The following is a 24,714-nucleotide window of genomic DNA, read 5'->3' on the forward strand; positions in this document are numbered from 1 at the left end:
TTTACCACCCACCTTGGGACTCCCCCACCCCCAGTAGGTATACTGATTTGATCTTTCTAGGTCATCCCTGAAAAGTACCACATTCTGGCACATAATATTAGATTTGGGGAGAGTTACCTGGGGGTCTATGGGGCTCCCCTGTCATGCTGGGCATCAAGACATCTGGGGACAGGAACTGTGGTTGGGGTGGGTAGAGTTGGGGACCAAGGAGAAACACAGGAGGGTCATGGATGACAGGGAGGGAAGAGGAGCTGGAACAACGGTGCCCGGTTTCCAAAGGCTTTTTCCTCGAATTTGATGAATCCTTATAGTGAGACAAGACAAAAAAACATAAAGATGAGGATTAACACACAGCAGGATATGGTTGGGTAAACACAGTGAGGCAAGCAGGGGAAGATGGAGGGGATTAGAGTACCAATATGCCTAGCTCTGGAGAGGGACCCAATTGACTCACTCTTCCCATGAGCTCCTCTAGGGACATCCAGACCACTATGAAATGGAGACACAGAACTGCAGATCCTCTTCCTTTAACCTTTCTCATAGCCCTCACTTTCCCATTCTTTAATGCTAACAGTAGAGTCAGACTGAGATAGAAATTTAAAAAGAGAAAAAATAGGAAAGAGGAAAAAAATCAGAAAGACTGCGAGACTGAAAAAGAAAATTCTATACTCTAAATATTGGGAACTAAAAATGTATCTCCTTAAATATACAATCAAGAATTCTGCTACTCCACCTTCTCCCCCGTCACTGCTATAGTGCAGTCTCCTCTTTTGCCAGTCAAGTTTGTAACCACTGATGCTTGTGTCAACGACTATACTCCACTAGTCATTCACTTTTGTGGCAAAGTCTCAGAAATAGCCCCTTTAACATTTGAAACACTAATATGTCCAAAATCAAACCAACATCATTCCAAACTCCACCTCCTGGTACCACATTTTCCTAAGTCACCTAGATTCATTCAAATGCTGACATTGCCCTTGATTTCGCACTTCTCATTCACGATTCCTTTAGTTGCCTTTGTCAAGAACACTCATTTCTACCTATAGGTTTTATATTTAAACTCAACTGGACCACTCCAACAGCCTCCAATCTGATCTTCCTATCCCAGCCTGCTACTTCCTCACTGTGGCCTGTTAAGTTCCTATGTGTAGCAATGGTGATGATCTTTCTCACTTTATCTCTACCATTCCTGTGCCTTTTTCACTGTGACTTTCTTAACTTTCCCCAACACACCAACCTCATTCCAACTCAGAGCCTTTTCACTTTCTGTTTCTGTTACCTGGAATAGTCTTCCCATGGCTCACACTATCATATCACTGACGTCACTGATCAAATGTTACTTCCTTAGAGCTGATTTGCCTCACTACTGTATCAAAAGTAGCCCTGAAAATAACCACTATTACCTCTCTATTCCTTATCCCCTTGCTTTGTTCTATTCTTCTTGATCATACATTGTCTGGGGTTTACTTGTTTATTGTCTTTCTCTCCTGGTAGAATACATTTCTTTTTACTCCAGTATTCCCAGCACCCTGAATAGCACCTGGAACAGGCACCTAATAAATAATATATTAAATAAAACAATCTATATACCAGTGTATCTTATTTCCTAACCAAGTTGTAAGCTATTCAAGGGCAAAATTTGTGTTATTTCATCAGTGTACGCTCATAGCAACTACCACAGCATGGAACATAGGAGGCATTTACCATATGGCCGAAGGACCAAGTGCCAGTCCTCTCAGCATGTGACATAGCCAACTATTCCTTTATTCTGCACAGAAGAAGTGATGCCACGCTGGTTTCCCTTTTACCTCTCTGGTCCTCACTCCTTTTAGGGTTCTTCAGATAAACCATTTAAATATGATATTCATCAGAGATATATCCTTCTTATAATATTCTTTCCTTCTCCTCACAATATTCTTTCCCTCTTTTCAAAGGTTATGATTCTTGAATCTTGGTTTCAAGCTTTTATGTGTCACATCCAAAGGCCTACCAGATATCTCCACTCAAATATAGTATATCCAAAATTATACATATCTCTTCCCTCAAGTACATCATTGTCAACCAATAATTCCAGGTTATCATCCTTGATTCTCCTCTCCCCATATGAATCAGACACCAAGTCCCAATGATTTTTACTTCCTCTTTGGCTCTCCAACATGTCCACTTCTCTCTATGCTCCCAAACTTCGTACTGTGGTTCATGATATGACTCTTAGTTATATTCTTTCCAGTCTCATTTGTTAATTCTGTCCAACAGAGTCCTCACCAGACTCTAATCCTGCCATACCAAATAAACTTTTAATTCAATGAATATCTGCTTGAAGTCCCTTTACAGACTATATTCATTTTACTTCCTTCAGGAAGCTTTCCCTGATCCCTCAAGTCTGGTTTAGATGTCCCTTCTATTATGCTTCCATAGCATTAAATCCTATCATATTATAATTCTTTTATTTATCTGTCTCCCCAGGTAGACTGTAAGGGCCATGACAGCAGGGACTACATCTAGCTCACTCACCACTATATCCCCAGCACCAGGCACAATACCTGGAACATATGCTCAATAAGCATTTGTTTAAAAGAATGAGTCAGTGAATAAATAAATGGTATAGGAATCAGGAGAAAGAAAGCCAGCTCCCTAGAAGAGTAACAATTTGCTATTAAATTCACTAACAGTACATGAGAACAAATGTGAGGCAGAAAAGACCACCTTCCCCAACAAGAATGACAAGATGTTCACAGTTGTTTAGGAACTTATGAACAATAACTTGGAAAAAATGACTGCTGTTTGGGAGGGAAAGTGGATCTGAAGGACTAGTGGAACAGAGACTTGGTTTTCTCTCTGTACCCTTTTGTACCTTTTTATTTTTATATCATGTATCTAAAAAAAATTTTTTTTAAATCTTTATCAAACTGACCTGGTGAACAAGCTTTAGTGCACTAGAGCTTTGCATCCTAACCTCCATTGTAATGAAAACTCAATTTGCTTGGGCAAGTATGTGAAATTCTCAAAAGCATAATTTATAAACCCAGCCACTGAAACTATCTGACTTTGTTGATCTCTGTTGACTTGGTTGTCCCTTTCACCTACAGATCACTGCATTAATTCCATATGAAAAGCCTCAAGGAGGAAGATTTTAAATCACTTTCCTTTTCTTGCCAAGCACATGCTTTATTTTAGCATGAAAGCATACTAGATCCCATTCAATCATATACTGGAGTGGGGAGGAAAAGGCAAAAAAAAATATCTCATCCCATCTCTTCCCTTCCTTTGATTAGTACAATGGGTTTTGATCCAATCAGCAGCCATTGATTCTCAGACTTCTCTCAAGGCTAGTAGGACTCTTCTCACCCTAGGGAACCCTTTAATATGCCTTCCAGAACTGCTCTAGGGAAGGGACATCCCTCTGGGCTCTAACAAAATGTATGTCAATAAAGTAATGACTATGTGTTATCATTTTTGCTGAGTGCACATGGCCTTCCCCCAAATTACAGCTTTTAATTTCCCCTGCCCCTTCACATATAGTGTATTTTTACCTAGCAAAAGAAATACAGTGCTCTGAATAGAGACCCTGATTCTACTTACAAAACTGTGGGAAGAGACTGGAGCCTCGTCCCTCTCTGAGACAACTGTGCCACTGAGACTGCGTGAGATGCGGTGAAAGTTCTCTGCACCGTACTGATCATCCTCCCCATACTCCCTGCTGGGGCCTCGGCAAGGTGCAGCCTTCAAACACACAGACATACAGAGGCAGACACAAAACACCAGACCTATGGTTTTCCCACAGACCCTGTCCCCAGGGATATGGGAGAAAATAGGGTAAGACTCACTACTAAAGACCTGAATTAATGTATTTGAAAGGTAGTGGCCATATGACAATCTTTTCTCATTCAAAAGAAGCCCCATCATTAACCTTGTTCTCTTCTAACAGCCCCACATTACCATATTCCTGCTTTACCACCAACCCTACCAGTTATATCTTTCCACACTTCCTGTCCCAATGCACCACCCCATGCCAGCACTTTAGGACCTGAGGCTGCTACCTGAGAAGCAGGCACTGTGCTGGCTTCATGGAGACTGTGCTCCATTTCTGCTGTTGGGGTCCTTGAGAGACCAAGGCCAGGGGCTGAGTGCAACCTCCTCCCCACACCATCTGCAGAGCCTGAGGAGGAAAACATAAATACAGGTTGAAGCCATCTCTTCTCCAGAAGCCTAACTTCAGCATGAGAGCAAGAAACTCAGTTCTTTTTTCATGGAATAACAAATAAGCATCCTTAAATCCAGTGAAGGATGTACTCCTGAGATGTAGAAACAGGAGTTTCAGAATACGGATAGTTTCCTATAGGCCACAAGAGTCTCAGAACACAGGCTTTAAAGAACATTGTTATAGAAGGGGCTCTGTGGACAGACAACTGAATGTCCCCATCTTGCCTCGTTTCATTTATGTAAGCACAATCAGCTTTACTTCTCTCAGACTTACGCCCAAGACTTAAAATATATACAGAGGAAATTGTCCAACAAAGTTGTTCTCTAGAGCATCTGTGATGACAAAGGGAACATTATCTTCTGTCCAGTTAGAAATTGAAATGAACATAGTAATCATCTATCAAACCTCCTCATATTATATAACAGGAAAATGAGTTCCAGGGTCTGAAAGGTAGTAAGTAGATTAACCAGAATTAAAATTCAAGTCTCTTGATTTTCACTTCCTATTACTATGAGTAGGAGCTCTTCAACAATATTTTATATGTGTAATGCTCTTTTATTTCCCCATTGGCTTCTCTCAATCACTAAATGCTTAAATTCTGAACCATTACTAAATGCTTATCTCTTCCTCAACATCTTGCTAGATTATTAAGAGCTGCTCCAAACTGGATATGTGACTCCCAAGGGGCTCGCCCCAATACAACTAATTAAGTCTTCCATTCTGAAAATGCACATGCCCTTGACCTACATTTGATGTATATGTCTATCACCAATTCATGTCTTGATTTGATATTTTGATTCTAATATATGTATCTGGCTAAAGGAGGATATTCCTGATACTAATCTAAAAGATCAAGCTAAATATTACTTTTAGTATTTCCTGGTACTTAAATGCAGAGGTTCCAATACCACCTGAGATTCATCCAGGAGCTTTTAAAAATACAGATTCCTGTATCTCTCCACAGCCCTGCTGAATCAGAATCTTTGTGGTGTGGAGTCTGGGAATATTTCTTTTTAAAAGGTTCCCCAAGGGGCACCTGGCTGGCTCAGTCAGTGGAGCATATGACTCTGGATCTCAACATTGTGAGTTGGGAGTAGAGATTACTTAAAAGTAAAATCTTTAAAAATCAATAAATAAAATAAAATAAAACAAAACAAAAGGATTTCCTGAAAAGCATAGGAGAATATCCTCAAACATTGTTGAAGAAAATTTGAAATGTTATAGTCTTCTTAAAAAGCTGTTTAGAAATATCCATTAAAAATGAAAATATATTTACCCTTTTATCCAACAATCCTACTCCTGGGAATAAGAAGCAAAAATACCAGTTTACTGAGGCATTATTTAAAGTGGCCAAAAAACTAGAAATAAAGTAACACCCATTTATAGCAGGATGGCTAAATACACTATGGTATCTTCAATAACAAATATTGCCCAGGGGCACCTGGGTGGCTCAGGTGATTAAGCTTCTGACTTCGCCTCAGGCCATGATCTCACAGTTCCAGAGTTTGGCCCCACACACGTTGGGCTCTGTGCTGACAGCTTAGAGCCTGCTTCAGATTCTGTGTCTCCCTCTCTCTCTGCCCCTCCCCCTCTTGCGCTCTGTCTCTGTCTCTCTCTCAAAAATAAATAAACATTAAAAAAAATTAAAAATATTGCCCAGCCACTAAAAATAATGAATTGAGTTAAACTAGATGACTTAGAGGGATTTTCATAAAGTATTGTTAAGTTAAAAGGGAAAAAATTGGGGCGTCTGGGTGGCTCAGTTGGCTAAGCACCTGACTCTTGATTTTGGCTCAGGGCATGATCTTCTGCTCATGAGATCGAACCCTCTGTTGGGCTCTGCACTGTGCACAGCCTCCTTGAGATTCTCTCTCTATCCCTCTCCTGCTCATGTGTGTGCTCTCTCTCTCAAAATAAATAAATAAACTTAAAAAAGGGGGGGGAGGAATCTGTAATACTAACCTTAGGCCAAAAAAACAAACAAACAAACAAACAAAAAACCGTATATTTAGGTCTACATAGGATTATATCAACAGAAAAATACAGAAATATGCACATTAGATTACTACCTGGGAAGGTGGAGGATAAAAGGCAGGGACTCATGCAAGGGGATCAGAGATAAACAGGAAAATGTCTGTAATAAAAACAACATGTGTGCTGTCATCCCATTTATATAAAATTATTTCTGTGTTTTTTAAAAAAACACTCCTCAGCTGACTCTGATGGGCAGCCAGATCTAAAAATTGTAGCTGTAATGGTTAGAATTTGGTGCTCTTCAAGTAAAGTCAAGTGTGATTCCTAGACAAGGTGGTAGCCACTGGAACCTTCTGAAGGGAATAGACTTTTTTTTTTTTTTCATTTTTTAAAGTTTATTTACTTATTTTGAGAGACAGAGACAGCAGAGTTGGGGAGGCGCAGAAAGAGAGGGAGAGAGAATCTCAAGCAGGCTCTGCACTGCCAGCACAGAGCCCAATGTGGGGGGCTTGAACTCATGAAACCGCGAGATCATGACCTGAGCTGAAACCAAGAGTTGGACATTTAACTGACTGAGGCACCCATGTGCCCCTGGGAATAGACTAATTCTTTTAAAGATATTTCAGCAGAGATGAAGGTGGCCACCTATAAGGAGCTGAGGGGATTTATGGATTTGACAGAAGGTAGGGTTAAGATGTACTGCTCAATAGTAACAAGAAGAAAGCCTACCAGACATCATGCACTTCCTGATATAGAAATACAAAGTACCATCTCTGAAATCTTATTTAAAAATATTGGTGGGGCGCCTGGGTGGCTCAGTCGGTTGAGTGACCGACTTCGGCTTAGGTCGTGATCTCGCAGTCTGTGAGTTCGAGCCCCGCATCAGGCTCTGTGCTGACAGCTCAGAGACTGGAGCCTGCTTCAGATTCTGTGTCTCCCTCTCTCTCTGCCCCTCCCCCACTCATGCGCGCGCGCGCGCGCGCGCGCGCGCGCTCTCTCTCTCTCTCTCTCTGTCAAAAATAAACAAACATTAAAATAAATAAATAAATAAATAAATAAATAAATAAATAAATAGTTTGGGGGTGACTGGCTGGCTCAGCCAGTAGAGCACATGACTCTTGATCTTGGGGTCATGAGTTCAAGCCCCACTTTGGGTGTAAAAATTACTTAAAAAAATAAAATCTTTTTTTTTTAATTTTTTTTTTAACATTTATTTATTTTTGAGACAGAGAGAGACAGAGCATGAACGGAGGAGGGTCAGAGAGAGGGAGACACAGAATCTGAAACAGGCTCCAGGCTCTGAGCTGTCAGCACAGATCCCGACGCGGGGCTCGAACTCACGAACTGTGAGATCGTGACCTGAGCCGAAGTCGGACGCTTAACCGAATGAGCCACCCAGGCACCCCCAAAAAAATAAAATCTTAAAAAAAATTGAACCTGATTTTAATTAAGCCTCTATCCCTAATTACCAGATCACAGAAAAACAGGGGCTAGAAGAACATGTTTAAAAAAAAAAAAAAAACTACCAGAATATAATCAGTAAAATCTAGAATGTGGATTTGACAAATGACCAAATCTTCCATAAATAAATTACCAGACAAAAATTTTATAGGCTAAAAAAAGCCTTGAGACATATCAACCGAATGCAATGTGTAGATCTTGTTTGAATACTAATTTGAAATAAACCAACTGTGAAAAGACATATATGGCACAATTGAGAAAACGTGAATACTGGCTAGTTACTATATTACATTAAGAAATTATTGTTAATTTTTTAGATATAATAAAATTATAGTTTTGCATTTAAAAAGAGTCACTATTTCTTAGAGATACATTCCATATTATGTATGGATGAAATGATATAATGTCTGGAATTTGCTTTAAAATAATCCAGTAGAGGAGTGCCTGGCTGGCTTAGTCAGTACAGCATGCAATTCTTAATCTCAGGGTCATGAATTCAGGCCCCACACTGGGTGTAGAGATTACTCAAGGAAATAAAAATAAAATAAAATAAAATAAAATGTGTAAATAAGTAAATAGATAGATATTAAAATAATCCAGTAGGTAGAAGCTATAGGTAAACCAGAATTGGCCATATGTTGATAACTGGCCAAGATAATCACTATGGAAGCTAGTCATAAGTAGCTAGTCATAAGTACTAGCTTATTGGACAGCTATTGTAACATTTACTCTTACTCATTACTTTTGAATATATTTGAAATTTTCCCTAACAAAAAGTTATTTTTTATTTTTAAGATAATGTCTGCCTAACTTCAAAATTCTATGAAATTTAGGGGCGCCTGGGTGGCTCAGTCGGTTAAGCATCCGACTTCAGCTCAGGTCACGATCTCACGGTCCGTGAGTTCGAGCCCCGCGTCGGGCTCTGGGCTGATGGCTCAGAGCCTGGAGCCTGCTTCCCATTCTGTGTCTCCCTCTCTCTCTGCCCCTCCCCCGTTCATGCTCTGTCTCTCTCTGTCTCAAAAATAAATAAACGTTAAAAAAAAAATTAAAAAGAAAATTCTATGAAATTTAGAATAGAGGTCAAGGACAATGTTTATACACAACTCTTTAGGAACTATAATCATGTCAAAATTAATCTGGTCACAAAACACCATATACTATACGATTCCATTATATCATATGTCCAAAATAAGCAAATATATAGCCAAAAACTAGATTAGAGGTTGCCTGAGGCTGGAGGAGAGAGGGGTAGGGGGGATAGGGAGTGACTACTAAGGGGTATAGGGCTTCTTTTTGGGGTGATTAAAACACTTTAAAACTGATTGTGGTGGGGCACTTTTGTGGCTCAGCTGGTTAAGCATCTGGCTATTGATTTTGGTTCAGGTCATGATCTCATGGTTTGTGAAACTGAGCCCTGTGTCGGGCTCTGCATTGACATCGTGGAGCCTGCTTTGGATTCTCTATCTCCCTTTCCCTCTGCCCCTCCCCTGCTCACATTCTCTCTCTCAAAATAAATAAACTTAAAAAAAAAAAAAAACTGATTGTGGTGATAGATGGACATATATATATGTGAATATACTTAAAAAACACTGAATTATACATATTAAGTAGGTGATTTGTATGATATGTAAATTATATATCAATAAGGCTTTTATATTTTTTTAAGTCATAAGTCAGATAGAGAAAAACAAATACTATATGACCTCACTTTGTGGAGTCTAAAAAAAGCTAAATTCATTGAAATATAGAATGGTAGTTACGGGGCACCTAGGTGGTTTAGTCAGTTGAGCATCCAACTCTTGATCTCAGCTTGGGTCTTGATCTCAGGGTTGTGAGTTTAAGCCCCGTCTGGGGCTCCATGCTGGACTTGAAGCCTACTTAAAAAAACAAAACAAAACAAAAGAATGGTAGTTGACATGGAGTGTGGGGGAAATGGGGAGATGTTGGTCAAAGGATATAATCAATTAGAAGATGAATAAATTCTGGAGATCTAATGTACAGGATCATGACTATAGTTAACAATATTGTATTATTTACCTGAAAGGTGCTAATAGAACAGATCTTAAATGTTCTTACAAAGAAATTGCAATTATGCGTGGTGATGGTTGGGTTAACCAACCTTACTGTCGTTATCATTTCACATTATATATATGTCAAACCATCACATTGTACACCTTAACCTTACATGTTATTTGTAAATTATATGAATAAAGCGGGGGCGGGGGGAGAGATGCTTTGTAATTTGCTTTAGTAATTTGATGCTTAAAAAATGCTTTACAATAGGGGAGCCTGGGTCACTCAGTCAGTTGAGCATACGACTCTTGGTTTGGCTCAGATCATGATCTCACCATTTGTGAGATCAAGCCCCAAGTGGGGCTCTATGCTGGCAGCCCAGAGCCTGCTTGGGATTTTCTCCGTACTCTTTCTCTGCCCCTCCCCCGCCCTGAATAAATAAATATATTTTTAAAAATCTAAAAAAGAAAAAAATGCTTCACAGTAAGATAAAGAAGTACTCCCCTAAAGATATAGTCTATCATATACAGATCCTAATTGGCACTTTACTTCATTACCTACTTCCTGATTTATTCCACCTGATCCCTTCTTTATGTTAATAAAGGCTAGTCTGGTTTGACAAGGATTTTAAGAACTGACTCATCAGATGGATATTTTAAATTAGTTTTTGTTCACTATTAAGCAAAAAAGTACTGTTTGGTACGTACTCTTTGAAATTGTTTACAGAAGTATAATCTTCCTAAAGGCTAATTTACCAGTCCATATCAAGAGATTTTTAAAAGTATTTAACCTTCAACTAGCTATTATCCTTGTAAAAATTTATTTGGAAGAGCTCATCAGAAATGTGCCCAAATATAAAGATATTCATCATCAGTTTATCTAAAAATTGGAAGAATTCTAAGCAAAGTATATAAAGTATCATAAAATTGTTGAATATATGATACATTCATATGCAGCATATTGTAGTCCTTAAAAGTGTTTCAAAAGAAAAATACTAATGGATATAATGTAAGAATATCATGGGAATAAACTATATACATATATTGTAATAATTTGCTTTTTATAAAAACAAAACAATATAAATATAAATACTAAATATAAATATATAGTATATATGCATAAAAAACAAAGCCAGAAGTAAACTCATGAAATTAATAGTGGGATTATCAATGATTTTTGTTAGTTTATATATTTTCAAAACTATCCACAATGAAAAATATTCCTATTTTGGGTAACATAAGAATTTTTTTTATTTGCGTTTTTTTGGTAATATAATACTTGACAGTTTAATTTTAATTGCAATATATTCTTTTATATGTGTTTATTATTATAACACTTGACATTTGTATTTTCTTTCTCCCTTAGACAGGAAGCTAATTGAGGAAGACACCAGCTTTTCCTCATTCTTTAGAATCTTCCCATCCTGCCCTGTCCCGTGTACCTAAGGAGAATATTAATAAACATTATTGCAAAGTCTACACTGTGATGCATATCCTAAAAAACATATCTTAATATCAAATCTTATATTTATGTGACACCCTCCCTCCCCAATAGCTTCTGGGAATAGCTTCTAGGTACTCAGTAAATACCTGTATGGCTGTATTTAAACATCAACTGGCAGTATAACCTGTACTGTTATGGAAACTGAGCTAAAGATAAAGTTCTCTGAGTTCAATTTCACAGAATCATACATATCATTTTAAGAGTTGGAGGGCATCTTGGGACACCTGGGCGGCTCAGTCAGTTGAGTGTTGGACTTCAGCTCAGGTCATAATCTTGAGGTTTGTGGGTTCAAGCCTTGCATCAGGCTCTGTGCTGACAGCTCAGAGCCTGGAGCCTGATTTGGATTCTGTGTCTCTCTCTCTCTCTCTCTCTCTCTCTCTCTCTCTCTCTGCCCCTCCCCCACTCATGCTCGCTCTCTCTCTCTCTCTCTCTCTCTCAAATAAATAAACATTTATTAAAAAAAAAAAAAAAAAGAGGGGTGCCTGGGTGGCTCAGTCAGTTAAGCAGCCGACTTCGGCTCAGGTCATGATCTCACGGTCTGTGAGTTCGAGCCCCGCGTCGGGCTCTGTGCTGACAGCTCAGAGCCTGGAGCCTGTTTCAGATTCTGTGTCTCCCTCTCTCTGACCCTCCCCCGTTCATGCTCTGTCTCTCTCTGTCTCAAAAATAAATAAACGTTAAAAAAAAAAAAAAAAAGAGTTGGAGGGCATCTTTAAAAAGAAAATCATTGAACCAATTCTCTAATTTTGCAGGTAAAAACTCAGTCATGGAATATCAAGTGACTTGTCCAAATTTATACTGACAGTTAATGATGGAACCAGAATAGTTCAGGCTTTGGAGTTCTTAAGTATATCAATCTAAGTTATAAATATTCTTCATGTCTACAATTTCCAGAACAAGTCTGTGAAGTACATTTAAGGTACAGACTTCATTCTTCACACAATATAATCTAATGGATAGCCAATGAATGGGTACCCTACAAGCATACAACCTTGAATATTTTAAAGCTGGTATTTGCTGAAGGGATCAGGGAAGCTCTTGATATTTCTGATTCAGTATGATCTAGAAATACCACTTTACAGATCTGGCTCAATGTGGACATCCTCATTGCAAGTCGGATCTGGAAGCTAGATCATGGATTAGTTCAGTTCCCTCCTGAGCCATAAAAGGATGACTTTTCTTTTCAGCCTCCCCTACTTCAGGCTGAGTCTCTCTCAAAGACCTATGAACCATTCCTTAGCACAGAATGCCCAGAAAGCACAACAGCCCCGGCATATACTCATTGGTTTCTTCCTTTAGAAGGAGGGAATTGGACCATTAATGATTATTCTCTCCACATTCTCCACTATAGCTAGAAAACGGTCTAGCTCTTGTCCTAAAGTCTTCATAAATAAAGTCAGAAGATCTACCACCTCTTACCTAGGATGTTATTTGGACAGAACACCACCCCTCTTCTGTTCTGCTTTCGGCTTTTATATGTCTCCCACTCCCCCTGCCCATGGTTACATTCTTACCCGTTTGGTTAAATGAATGCCAGGCCACATCTTGCTGCCCCCATCCAGAACAGCCAGCTTGAGAAGCCTGAAGACTGGCTTGGTAGAGAGACTCCAATTCTGAGGTCTCCTGCTCTGTGTCTTGGTTCCAATGTGGATGCAAAAGGATGTGGTTTCTTTCTGGATAGGCTACACAGGTATGGGAATCGTGGGGGGGGGACTTCATTCCTGGCCCAGGGACCCCATGTTTAAGCTGAGAATCACAGAGCCTTGTGACATTCACCCAGGAGTCCAAAGGCAAGGAAGTCCCCAAGTCGACACTGCTGCCCAGTTCCTTAGGCCTAGCGTCTCTAACTTGAGATGGCTTTCCTTGATACATGCTTGGATCTGCCAACCTGGGCTGTCTTCCCCTAGAAGTTTCACTATTAAGCAGCCCAGAGTTCATGGCAAGACAAGGATAATCAGCAGGTTCTTCCCAGGAAGGTAGTCTGTCCCTCCCATCCAAAGAAGGCTGTTGTTTTGCCCAAGGCCAATGGCCTTTCCCTCGACCCTGTGGGAAAGGAAGCTTAGAGTCAGAAGGGGAAGAGTTCTTTCTTAGACTGGTTGGCAAACTTCTATCCTGGGAACCTGTGCCATCCCTTGTGGAGGCACCTTGCATCCTCTGGAATTGCTCTGCTAGAGAACGGACAAGCCCCTTTGTGCTTGGAAACTCTGGCCTATAGGGATCCTCGCTGCCAGCATCCACTTTTGAAGTCAACAAAGTTTTGAGGCTTTTGGCTTGGAGGCATTCGTTAGTCTTCTGCACAGTATCAGGAGAGTGAAGCATAGGTGAGGAAGCAGCAGGCATTACAGTGTGGCAGGCCCTGTACAGGGGAAGGCTGGACTGAGCTGATGAACTTGAAGGACTACAGCCTAGTCTGTGTGCATCTCCTCTCTCAGAGGTGTCTGTTCCAGTTGAGTGTGACCAAGGCATCACCTGGGATGAGACAACAGGGTCCCTCTTTTCTTGGAATGGCCGTTCTTGATCAATACCTCTTCCTTCTTGTGGGAGGAACCTGGTACAGCTGCTGTTGTCACCCTTGTAGCCTTGCAGCTTACTCTCTGGTACATCCAATGGTTCCCAACCATAATGAGCATTCTTCTCAGTCCTCCCTGGTGTTTTAGGTAAGGCCTCCCTGTGGAGCGTAGAGGGGTCAATGCTATCCTCAACTGAAGTCAGAAGGTTCGAGGCAGACCTACTGGGGGAATTGTGCTGTGGGGCAGACAGGGCAGATGACTCTGGGAAGAGTGATGAGTGTGACTCATGGCAGGAAGCAGGTGAGTGGATGAAAGAACTGGCCCCAAACTCTGTATTCGTGCAGGGTTCTAGTTGAGCCTCCCGGCTTAACAATACTTGGAGCGGGATAGGCTGTTCACTGAAATAAATGGAGAGAGCCAGTCATAAGCTGCCTTAAATGACAAGATCACTTACAAAAAGACCTGTTCATCTGATTCCCATTTCTAGCCATTCACAGAGGGAATGGTAAAAATAAATAGAAAGACAAGCATAAGTACAGTCAATGGTTCAGAGGTTCAAAAGAGAAGGCAGGCACATGGTCAGCTCACACCCAAGCAATAGGTAATATTAATTCTCTTTATTAAATACCCTCACCAAAGCTGCACACAGTAATATTAAATGAAGTCCTTGTCAATATTCTTCACCTGTAAAATCCCATTCCAATCATATTCTTCTTGCAAATTAAAAAAACAAAAATTGCTAGTCCCACATGCAGATGACATGAAGGTGAGCAAAGCCTAGAAGTTACTCATACCTAGGGTCCTGAGAGGCAGACCAGCCCAAAGAACCAAAAGCCACATTTACAGAGTACAGGGTGATTTTGGTTCTTGGGATTACACAGAATTCAACTACTTCAAGTGTGTTTTCATAATCTGGATTTGGTTGTATTATTCACTGAGATATTTTCCCAAAGTAATACACTGTGACTCTCCAAAGATTTGGGAGTGAGACTAGGAATTAACTGCATTTACTCAGTTTCTTACTAATAGTTTTATATTTCTGACCTAAAAAACTCAGTGTTAGAAGCACTTAAATAAAACCTCAATTACTTACATCAAGTGGCATAAGTTTTCTAGAGAGAGTTTAGTTGCCTAAATTGCTTATATTCAAAACATATCTCTGATCAGATTTGCAGATCATCATTCAACTACTAGAGTACACAGTAGGAGAAAAGAAGAAGGAAGATCTCAGCTATTAGCATTAAATTTGAAAGAATACACTCTCAACTTCTGTGGGTAGAACCACCCAGTCACCCTTACAACATTATGAAGACTACGTCCTTCTACTTCCATAGGGGACGTAATGGAGTGAAACAGACCTGGATTTGAAGTCCACCCCTCTACCACTTACTAGCTGAGTAACCATGGGTACCTTATGTATTTTATCCTCCCTGAGCTTGAGTTTCCTTATCTATAAAATATCACTAAATAATAGACTAATAGTCCCTATCTCCTAAGGTTATTGTGAGAATTAAAGTGTTTAGCTTAGTACCTGGACATAGGCAAATGTTCAGAAAATGTTAGCTGCTTTTATAATATTTATATTCTGAAAACTACTCAGGCTTATTAAAAGCCAAAATTAATTTTAACTTAAACCTACATATTGTAAGTAAGAGCCAAATTCAAAGCTAAAATGTGAAAGCTATACCAGTGGCCCTGGGGAAGTGCTGCCCATAGGAAAGCAAAACAAGGGGAATCTTTGTGTCTCTTCTCTATGGTTCAATTAGAGCAAAGAACACTGCTTTCTCTGCTTCCATGAGGGACAGAAAGCACTGAAATCTCAAAACAAATCACATGGTTTTTACTGCAACATGGAACAGTTCAGATTGCCATGTCTGAGAACATAATATGTACATATTTAATAATCACGTTATTACACCAGTCCAAGGACAAAGTCACCCACAGGAAATATGGACAAATGGTCTATTTATTATGCTATACTTTCTGTATCTTTCTAGGAGCTATTAAGAAAACGACTGGCAGTGGGATGAGTTTTCTGTGTGTCTAATCTGAGAAGAAAATATTTTCAGAGGACTCTTCTCTCTCCTCTGTAGTCACCAAGACTAGGAGAGTTCTGACTATGGAGCACCCATGGTCATGTCCTCCCTTGGTGTCCATAAACTACAGTGGATCCCAGGCACTACCTTGTTGGCTGAGGGAGGGCCGCCCCCTGTGAAGGGGGGCAGGCTGAGAGCTGCGACGGCTGCGGCGATGATGATTGCTGCTGCTGCATGCGATCCTGCAGGCTCCGTGCTTTTCGAATACTGATTTGCAACTTCTTATCGACTAGGGCTCTGCTGTGCGTGCTAGAGCTGGCACCATGCAGGGCAAGTCTTAGTTTAGCTAAAATGCAAAAGAAAATATAGCAGAAACAGAACACAAAATACAAACAAAAATAAAAATAAAATTGAACCAAAAATGAGCAAAGATATGCAGTAAAACTCAAAATGTGCAGCAGGAATGCAAGGCATGGACCATGCACATACTGTCCAGGGTACAGAGCTGGCTCTGGCTATAAGGAACATTCATGGAAGCCATGGAGGCTAAACAGATTAATCCAAATTTTAAAAAAACAAACAAATAAAAAGCTAAACTAAAATGAGTTAAGAAGATAAACTGGTGCTTCCATCTTAGAGACTGCCACTCTCATCCTTTGCAACTGACCTGTCCGACTCTGGTCTCCACACTTTGCTCCCAACTTCCCCTTCCCGACAGTCAACAGCAGAAATAAGATCCAAATCTGCATCTGTCTTTACAGAACACAGCTTCTTGTGGGTCACATTTAAGAACCAGATATAAATGCTAAGCCTTAGTCCTTCACTGTAACCTTATGGTGCAGCATACCAGGAAAGCAAGGGAAGAACATGAATCATATATGCAGTGCAAAGTCACAGGCCTGGGAAATCACAGCCAATATATTCATTTCTTCTTGCCATAAGCTCCACCTAACTAGTCAGTGACTAGAGAAAGAACAGACTAACCTCAAATCTGACGTCTAACTTGGGATAAGAAGGTAGGCATGGCTGGATAGTTCATCTACAGACTCCTGATGAGGTCATTCCAGTAAATATCCATAGGCCACATGACAGCACAGGGCACACTTAAAAATCTGAAGGGCAACGATAGCTAAAGGGTCTCAGTTTGGGAGACTGACAGTGAGGAGACATAAAAGCTGTTTTCATCCCAACTGAGCGATGACACTAATAATACCTATCTCAAAGTTAGTCAAAATTGCCATAGCTGTAGCAGTTAGAGTTACTTACAGATAGCTTCGTTACAGAGAGCCAAAGCTGCAGCACAGTCTCCCTTCTGTTCCAGATGCAGCGACTCTTCAAACACTGAATCTGCCTCTCGCAAGGACCTCTCAAAGCCGTCACTCCTCCCTGAAAGGGCCAGTACTTTTCATTTTCATTACAATTTGTTCCACCTTTTTCTATGTAGTATTGTTTCCCTTAAGGGCACATAGATCCTTGCGGCTGAGCCTTTGATCTACCCTTATTCTAATTCTCCATTGCTATGAAGAAGTCTCTGAAACACGTAGGACATCCATTTTTGCCTTAACCAACACATTGCCAAGGCCATGAAAAAGGAGTATGTCATTGTCCACCACATATTCCAACTCCAAGAGCTCTTAAGGGGGTCCCTCCAGAAAAGAACACAGTATTGTCTACAGCAGAAGGGTGGATTCTTATGCCTGGAACTGACCTGTTTCCACAGTGCAACAAGATACATCTTGCCAACCAGTGTCAGAATGCCCCAGATCTCTACAGAGACCTCTACTGCTGTGTTAAGGCAAAAGTGGCTTCACTACTCTGTGGAAAGCCATCTGTAAAATTTCCTTCCTACATCAATTCACAGTCCTCTCTGTACCACCCTCAACTGGAAAATTAGTACACCTCTTGGGCACAGGTGCTTTACAGTTCCTAACCTCAATATATCCACCAGGGCAGTTGAACAGCCTTTGTTGTTGGTTTGCAACCACATTCCTTTCATCAGCACTCCTAAGTATTTTCTTTTATCATGCTCTTGCTTGCCAAACCTACTGCAAAAGTCACTTTCCCATAGAGGGAGCATGAAATATTCCTTCCTCCCCTGAAAGCAAATGTGTACCAAAGCGGGTGCAAAAGAGTTCAAGTACAGTGCCAGATGAAAAAGCAAGTACTGCAAGGTCAACTTTTGTAAAAGAACGCTCAAGTTTATGTGTCCCCTTGGCTCTTACTCACTCATAAACTGGTAGTAAGCTGTATTGTAAATTCACTCACAATGGTGAATTTTGGTGAGTTTTCACATGCTCACAAGAAAAAAAATATCAAAATGTCAGTCATTTCTCCCATAATCTCCCCATCTTCCACTTACCTCCAGCTTGACATGGTAAGAAAGGCTCTTCCATACCCCTAACATTAATTTCCTAATTCACTGTGGCCTTTGGAGAGCAATGGGAGGGCAGTGAAGTAGTAAGTTGGTTCTGAAGAACTTGGCATTCAGGTTCTATCCCACATCAAGAGATCTGATACCTACCCTCCAGGCCTAAGGTCTTCTCATAATATTTGACAATTGGATCTATATAATCTTTATAATGAGAGATGGTAGTGAGAGCCATCAAAACAAAAAAGTTTCTCTATAGATATACAGGCACACTACAATTGATCACTGTACTAGATTTTAATTCTAATCCTCTAGAATCTTAGCACTCCATTCCTTGCTCTTCCAGGAGATTCTGAATCAAAGTGTATGAAGAATTAACAATGAAATGTGGCCAGGATTCCCTCTCAACTTTCATGTACTGCCCAACTAACAAAGGAAGGAAAAAAGGTAAGGGAAGGAGATGAGTATAGAAGCATAATAACCCCAAGACCCCAGTGTAATATAGCTTGAGGACAAAAAGGGAGAGAAGACTATCCAAATGTAGGGACAGCTAAGGAACTAGGAATTTAAAACTAATTTGGAAACAGATACAATGCCTTGGGAAATATAAGGCAACAATTACCTCAAATCAAAAGACAATAGGATTAGAGGAGAAGAATGGCCCCAAATAGACCCCCAAATTAGCCCAGTGGGAAGTGGGAAGTGGTCAACAAGAAAGCAGCCACCCAAAATAGCATAGACTCCTATTCTTTGCACTATTTTAGCATAATGTTACATCTGGGGATTCTGAATAATAAGAATAATAAATTCATTTTATAGAAAGATACAAGTTCCAGGAGCCTATTTAAGGTATAACTCCTACTTTTCCTATTTTAAACTCTTATTTTGAAGACTAATCTCTTTTGGTACAAAAGGACATCCTAAAGCAGTGAAAGGAAAAAAAAGTAACTAGTGTGGGGCAGTTGGAGAAGCATCATAAAGTCCACAAAAATTGCATGAGATTGGGAAATGAATCATCAGAGGATCAAAAGGCAATCAAGCTCTGTGTTATTAGAACCTTTTTGGTAGACCCACTTGAAGCTCCAGGTGGGAAATTTCAAGAGTGTATTTCCGCTGAGCAAGTAGAATTTCCCTTATCAGTGTGGCTTACTCACTGCCCTGTTCTGCTATTCCTGAATTGTGATTAGCTTTATTTACACCTTCTACAGTAGAGATGTTCATGGGAAATATTTTTATGAATAATACTATCTCTCATCTATAGACTTTTTATAGATGAGCCCCAAATCAGTGCCTGTCTTCCAATCAACAGGCTTGTCACCTCCTACTTCAGCTAGTTCTCACTAAAATGAGTGAATTATGATAAAATACAACTTAGCTAAACAGAAGACAGGAATTTATAAGCCTGAATATTTTTTTCTTTCCTCTCTTCTCTGTCCCCATCACCCATAACCTAAAGTTCAGAACAATTACCCTGATTCTGCAGTTCATCCAAGTCCATGAAGCGACTGGGATGAGGGTTAAATCCTTTAGCTGCCTCTAATTCCTTTTCCCGTTTCCTGCGAAGTTCCTGTTCCTGGGCCCTCCTGGCCACTTCCTCCTGCAATTCATCCAGCTCGCTTTTGGAAGAGAGCTCCCCACCTGGAATACAAGCAAGGGAGAAGAGAAATTGCCACATTTCTATAATTAATATGAAGCACCTGCTGCATTTATGGCCACTGCATTGCCTTTCCTTTAGAAGTCTTTATTCATTTTGGAATTCATGTTTTGGATAGTGATTTCCATATCAGATTCAGGGTGAGACCTGGGCTACGAATTATAATGATAATGATGATAATGATAAAATATTTATTGAGTGGCTTTATAACAACAATAACAATATAACATTTGTTGAGCATTTACTATATGATGAGCACAGTTTTAAGCAGTTTTACATTCATTATTTAATTATCATGACAACCTATGAAGTAGATACTATTATTGCCTACATTTTAGGAAAGAAGAAACAGACACACAAAGAATAAATAATTTGCCATGACAACGATAATAAATGATGGAGCTGAATAAAGTCAAATAGGTTGGGGCGCCTGGGTGGCTCAGTCGGTTAAGCGTCCGACTTCAGCTCAGGTCATGATCTCGCAGTTTGTGGGTTCGAGCCCCGCATCAGGCTCTGTGCTGACAGCTCAGAGCCTGGAGCCTGTTTCATATTCTGTGTCTCCCTCTCTCTCTCTGACCCACCCCTGTTCATGCTCTGTCTCTGTCTGTCTCAAAAATCAATTAAAAAAATAAATAAAATAAATAAATAAATAAATAAAGTCAAATAGGTTAAATTCATAATCCATGCTCTTAACTATTAGAGAGCATTCTCAACCATGTGCTGCCACTGATTCATTGGGAAACTTCAAGCAAGTCAACTTCTCACCCTTAATTTCTACTATCTCTTTTAAAGAGTTTATAAAATATCCAGTATAAATTCAATTTTATAAATGTTCATAGATGGAACCAAACAGATCCCAAAGGACATCCACGATATATTAAGTGAAAATTCAAGTGACAGAATAATATATATGACTTCATTTTATTTTTTTTAACGGTAGTAATAAACTTATCCATATACTTACATAGGCATACAAAAAATGTAGAAAAACATATACCATGATGGAAACACCGGTTCCTTCAATTTGAAGAGGGAGAGGGCAGGTTACTAAATTGTTGGACTTATTTTTACTTCCGTAACTTTTTAAAAGAGTGATCAAAGTTACCAGGCAAAAATTTTTTTTCTGTGCCAAAATAAAATGATAGGATCATTGTGAGCCACAAGTATTCATGCCTTTGTATACTAAGGGTCTCCTATACAAAGAGGACAGTATGGTGTGTGAGGAATTTGTTGTAACTCCTTGAAAAATATCTTTTACCAGTGGAGGAATAATATTGGTGGATTCTATCCAAAGTAGTCCAGAATTAGGGCAATTAGAGATGTCATGAGACTCGGTCTTTAGTGACCTGAAAAGGTACTGGCTATCTAAAGAAAAGAGAAGGGGGAATAGGCTCATGCATGACCACAAGCTTCTCAAAGCAATGTTAGTCAACGTGAAATAAATTAAAATGTAGTAAGTAAAGCAAATGTATAATTTCATTAAGAAGCATGAATTTCTTCCATGGGTTTCAAATTACAACCTACTCCAGCCCAGGATTTCAGAGATACCTGCTTCTATTGGCATTGTTCTGCTCTGCCAGATGTTAGCAACCTACTGGCACTCACACCTAAAAGAATTCATGCCTTGTCATTACTGCTGCATACTTCCCTTCCAGCCACCTCTAAGAACTTTTGGTGGCTATCAAGAGAATTGGCAGTCATACCATTAAGACTGGTCTTACCTCTACAGGCTGGTACACAGTATTCTACCCACTTCTTCCTAGTAAGCTGACCACAGAACTACATCCAGAAGCTCATTAAATCAGACCATAGTTAAGGTTTCTGCCCACATACTCTACTCCCAATTGATCTAACAAACCAAAAAAAGGAGGGGGGGGGGGAGGGGATGAAGGTTGATCTATAAGTTAGACAAGTAGCTCCCAGAACTCCCTAGTTAGACACTCACCACCTTCCCTTAGCCATTGCAAAAAGTCTCTATCTGGGGAGATTGCCTATGTATCACCTCAAATTTCAGCTTTAAGTAAGTAAAGGATTTATTTTAAACCATTTAGACTGGGTCTCTACTTAAGTGGAATATGTACTGTAAGTATATATGTGTATTGTGAGAGGAATGTAAAAGGGAACTAAAACCTCTAACTACCTCAAATCTCTACCCTCAGTGTCTCACACCTGAAATTCCAGTATTCTTTTACTTTAGGCTTTGACTTTAATTTTAAAATGCTAGTTTCTCTTAGAAAAAGCATGCTTTAAACTATTTCCAGTCATTTACATTTAGTATGAAGGAGTCAGATCATTCCTTGAGAGCTCATTTTAAGAAGGAGTATGAGGACGCAAGACACACTCAAGAAGGGAAATTAGGGATACTGGACAGGATACAGAGGCAGGGATAAGGATAGGTTTAGGTTTACTTATTCCCCAGTTTTGCCTATAGCCTTCACATCCCCCTTTGTCATCTCAATTCATAGAACTAAACACTAAGAAATCCATTCCCATGAGGCTTCCTCTACACCAAAGGCAAAAACTGGCGAACTTATTCCTGTGAGGAATGCAGGTGCTACTGACACAGTTCACCATATTTCTGTTCCTTCTTGTTCCAACAAGGGCTCTTGCCAAGGTCGAAAGAACAATCAGGAAAGCCATGATGGAGAACAAAAAGTAGATAAATCCAAAGATGGGACAGCTCAAATGCCTCCGTATTTACATAGTGATGGAAAACTTAAAGTACAACCATCCTCCAATTTCAAATGTGCTCAGGTAAGGATATTTCCCAAATAGATTTGGCAGTCAAATCCAGTCCTCCAAGTCCAGTGTCTTTCTGCTTACCCGAGAGGTGCTGATTTTTTGCCCAGCTACTCCTGGATGCTGTGGAGTCCGCCTCCAGTATGCTACTGCTGTGAGACTTTGGGATGTGACGCCAGGAAGGTGCCAACCCAGCTGATCTCTTAGCACTTGGATCCCTTCAAAAGACAAACCAGAGTCTAGTGAAAACATCAGAAGGGTGTTAACTTGCAACATTCCTAGGACTAAATTCCCTCAAAAACCAATAAAACATCAAACTAATATAAAATTGAAGTATCTGCCAAACTACCTCTGAAAGTAGTTCCCCCATCTTATCTCATCTCATTCACATTTTGTGCATCTAGCACAGTGTCTGGCAAAAAAACCATATTCAATGAATCAATAAATATAAGCTCTCACATGGGTTGCCTTTCTCTTTCTTACACCTTTGTGGCCATCTTCTCATGTGTAAAACTCAGCAGGGTCCTATGTCAAGGGATGAGCAATGGGAAAATATGAGGGTGTGATTATCACCTTTGTAGAAGACAAAATCACTCTTTTCAAAGCAGCAACACTGTTAGGAAACTTGCCTCTGTGGCAACTTAGTAGAAACAATGTATGAAGATCTAAAATTTATGGGGTTCCTGGGTGTCTCATTCTGTTGAGCATCCAACTCTTGATTTCTGCTCCGGTCACGATCCCAGGGTCATGGGATTGAGTACGCTATCAGGCTTCGTGCTGAGCGTGGAGCCTGCTTAAGATACTCCCTCTTTATCTCTTTCTCTCTCTCTCTCCCTCCGTCCTTCCTCTCTCCCTTTGCCTCTCTCCCCTCCTCGTACTCTGTCTCAAAACATAAAATAAAATAAAATTTACAAAGCAAACTGGGCCCTATGGACAAGGCACAATGAGCACTATTAAACCATCAATGTTATCTTAGAGAATTATGAATATCATTGGCTTCATAAAACACAGAATCCCTGTGACCCTCAAAAAAAATAACCTACCCTAAATGAAAGGCAAGAATAGATAACAATTGTATTTACTCTCTGATGATAGGACTACATGTTTTGATTCACTAATTCTTCCATTTTAAGTTATTTACTAAACTATTTTACATGTAATAAAGTTCTCTTTCTCAAATGCCTTTGCTCCTTCTCCCAGCAGAGGGTGCTGTTGCTATAGAAAGTTGACAGAGCACCCCTATGTTTATTGCAGCATTATTTACAACAGCCAAGATAGGAAAGCAATGAATGAATAAAGAAGATGATATATATACATATATATATATAATGGAATATTACTCAACCATAAAAAAGAATAAAATTTTGCCATTTGTGACAACATGGATGGACCCAGAGGGTATTATTATGCTAAGTGAAATAAGTTAGATAAAAACAAATATAATTTCACTTACATGTGGAATCTAAAATATAAAACAAATGAACAAATAAACAAAAACAGAAACAAAAATCACAAATACAAAGAACAAACTGGTAGTTGCCAGAGGAAAGGGGGCTGGGGGAAGGGTGAAATAACCGAGGGGGGTTAAGAAGTATAAATTCCCAGGGGCGCCTGGGTGGCTCAGTCGGTTAAGCGTCTGACTTCAGCTCAGGTCACGATCTCGCGGTCCGTGAGTTCGAGCCCCGCGTCGGGCTCTGGGCTGATGGCTCAGAGCCTGGAGCCTGCTTCCCATTCTGTGTCTCCCTCTCTCTCTGCCCCTCCCCCGTTCATGCTCTGTCTCTCTCTGTCTCAAAAATAAATAAACGTTAAAAAAAAATTAAAAAAAAAAAGAAGTATAAATTCCCAGTTATAAAATAAATAAGTCACAGAGATAAAAAGTAAAGCATAGAGAATACAGTCAATAATATTGTAATAATATTCTATGGTGACAGATGGTAACTACATTTATTGTGGTGAGCATAGTGTAATATACAGAACTGTCCCATCACTATGTTGTATACCTGAAACTAATATAACATGGTACACCAACTTTATTTCAATTTTGTTTTATTTTTTTTAGGTTTTTAGTGTGGTTGTTTTTTTTTAAATTTTGTTTAAATCCAAATTAGTTAATATATAGTGTGATTATGGTTTCAGGAGTAGAATTCAGTGATTCATCACTTACATATAACACCCAGTGCTCATCCCAACAAGTGCCCTTCCTTAATTAATGCCCTTCACCCATTTAACCCATCCCCCCCATTTCAATTTAAAAA

General features: G+C 39.7%; 1 protein-coding gene across 17 annotated transcripts in view; it reads right to left on the reverse strand.

Annotated features, from left to right (window-relative positions):
• The window catches only part of USP54 (ubiquitin specific peptidase 54), a 133,653-nt gene that overhangs the window by 2,835 nt on the left and 106,104 nt on the right, over window positions 1-24,714 (reverse strand). For 7 of the 17 annotated variants that reach the window (XM_042960200.1, XM_042960201.1, XM_042960206.1 and 4 more), the window contains 8 exons: window positions 22,544-22,677; window positions 19,537-19,704; window positions 16,965-17,099; window positions 15,846-16,044; window positions 12,667-14,060; window positions 4,041-4,159; window positions 3,583-3,723; window positions 118-304 (listed from right to left, as the gene is read on the reverse strand). In XM_042960200.1, coding sequence (XP_042816134.1) covers window positions 118-304; window positions 3,583-3,723; window positions 4,041-4,159; window positions 12,667-14,060; window positions 15,846-16,044; window positions 16,965-17,099; window positions 19,537-19,704; window positions 22,544-22,677 — 2,477 coding nt within the window. Of the gene's footprint in view, window positions 1-117; window positions 305-3,582; window positions 3,724-4,040; window positions 4,160-6,273; window positions 6,339-10,913; window positions 11,094-12,666; window positions 14,061-15,845; window positions 16,045-16,964; window positions 17,100-19,536; window positions 19,705-22,543; window positions 22,678-24,714 lie in introns of those variants that run through there. The other 10 variants (XM_042960207.1, XM_042960202.1, XM_042960209.1 and 7 more) reach the window with 7 other exon arrangements.

The sequence above is a fragment of the Panthera tigris genome, chromosome D2 (genome assembly GCF_018350195.1).
Source record: "Panthera tigris isolate Pti1 chromosome D2, P.tigris_Pti1_mat1.1, whole genome shotgun sequence".
NCBI lineage: Eukaryota > Metazoa > Chordata > Mammalia > Carnivora > Felidae > Panthera > Panthera tigris.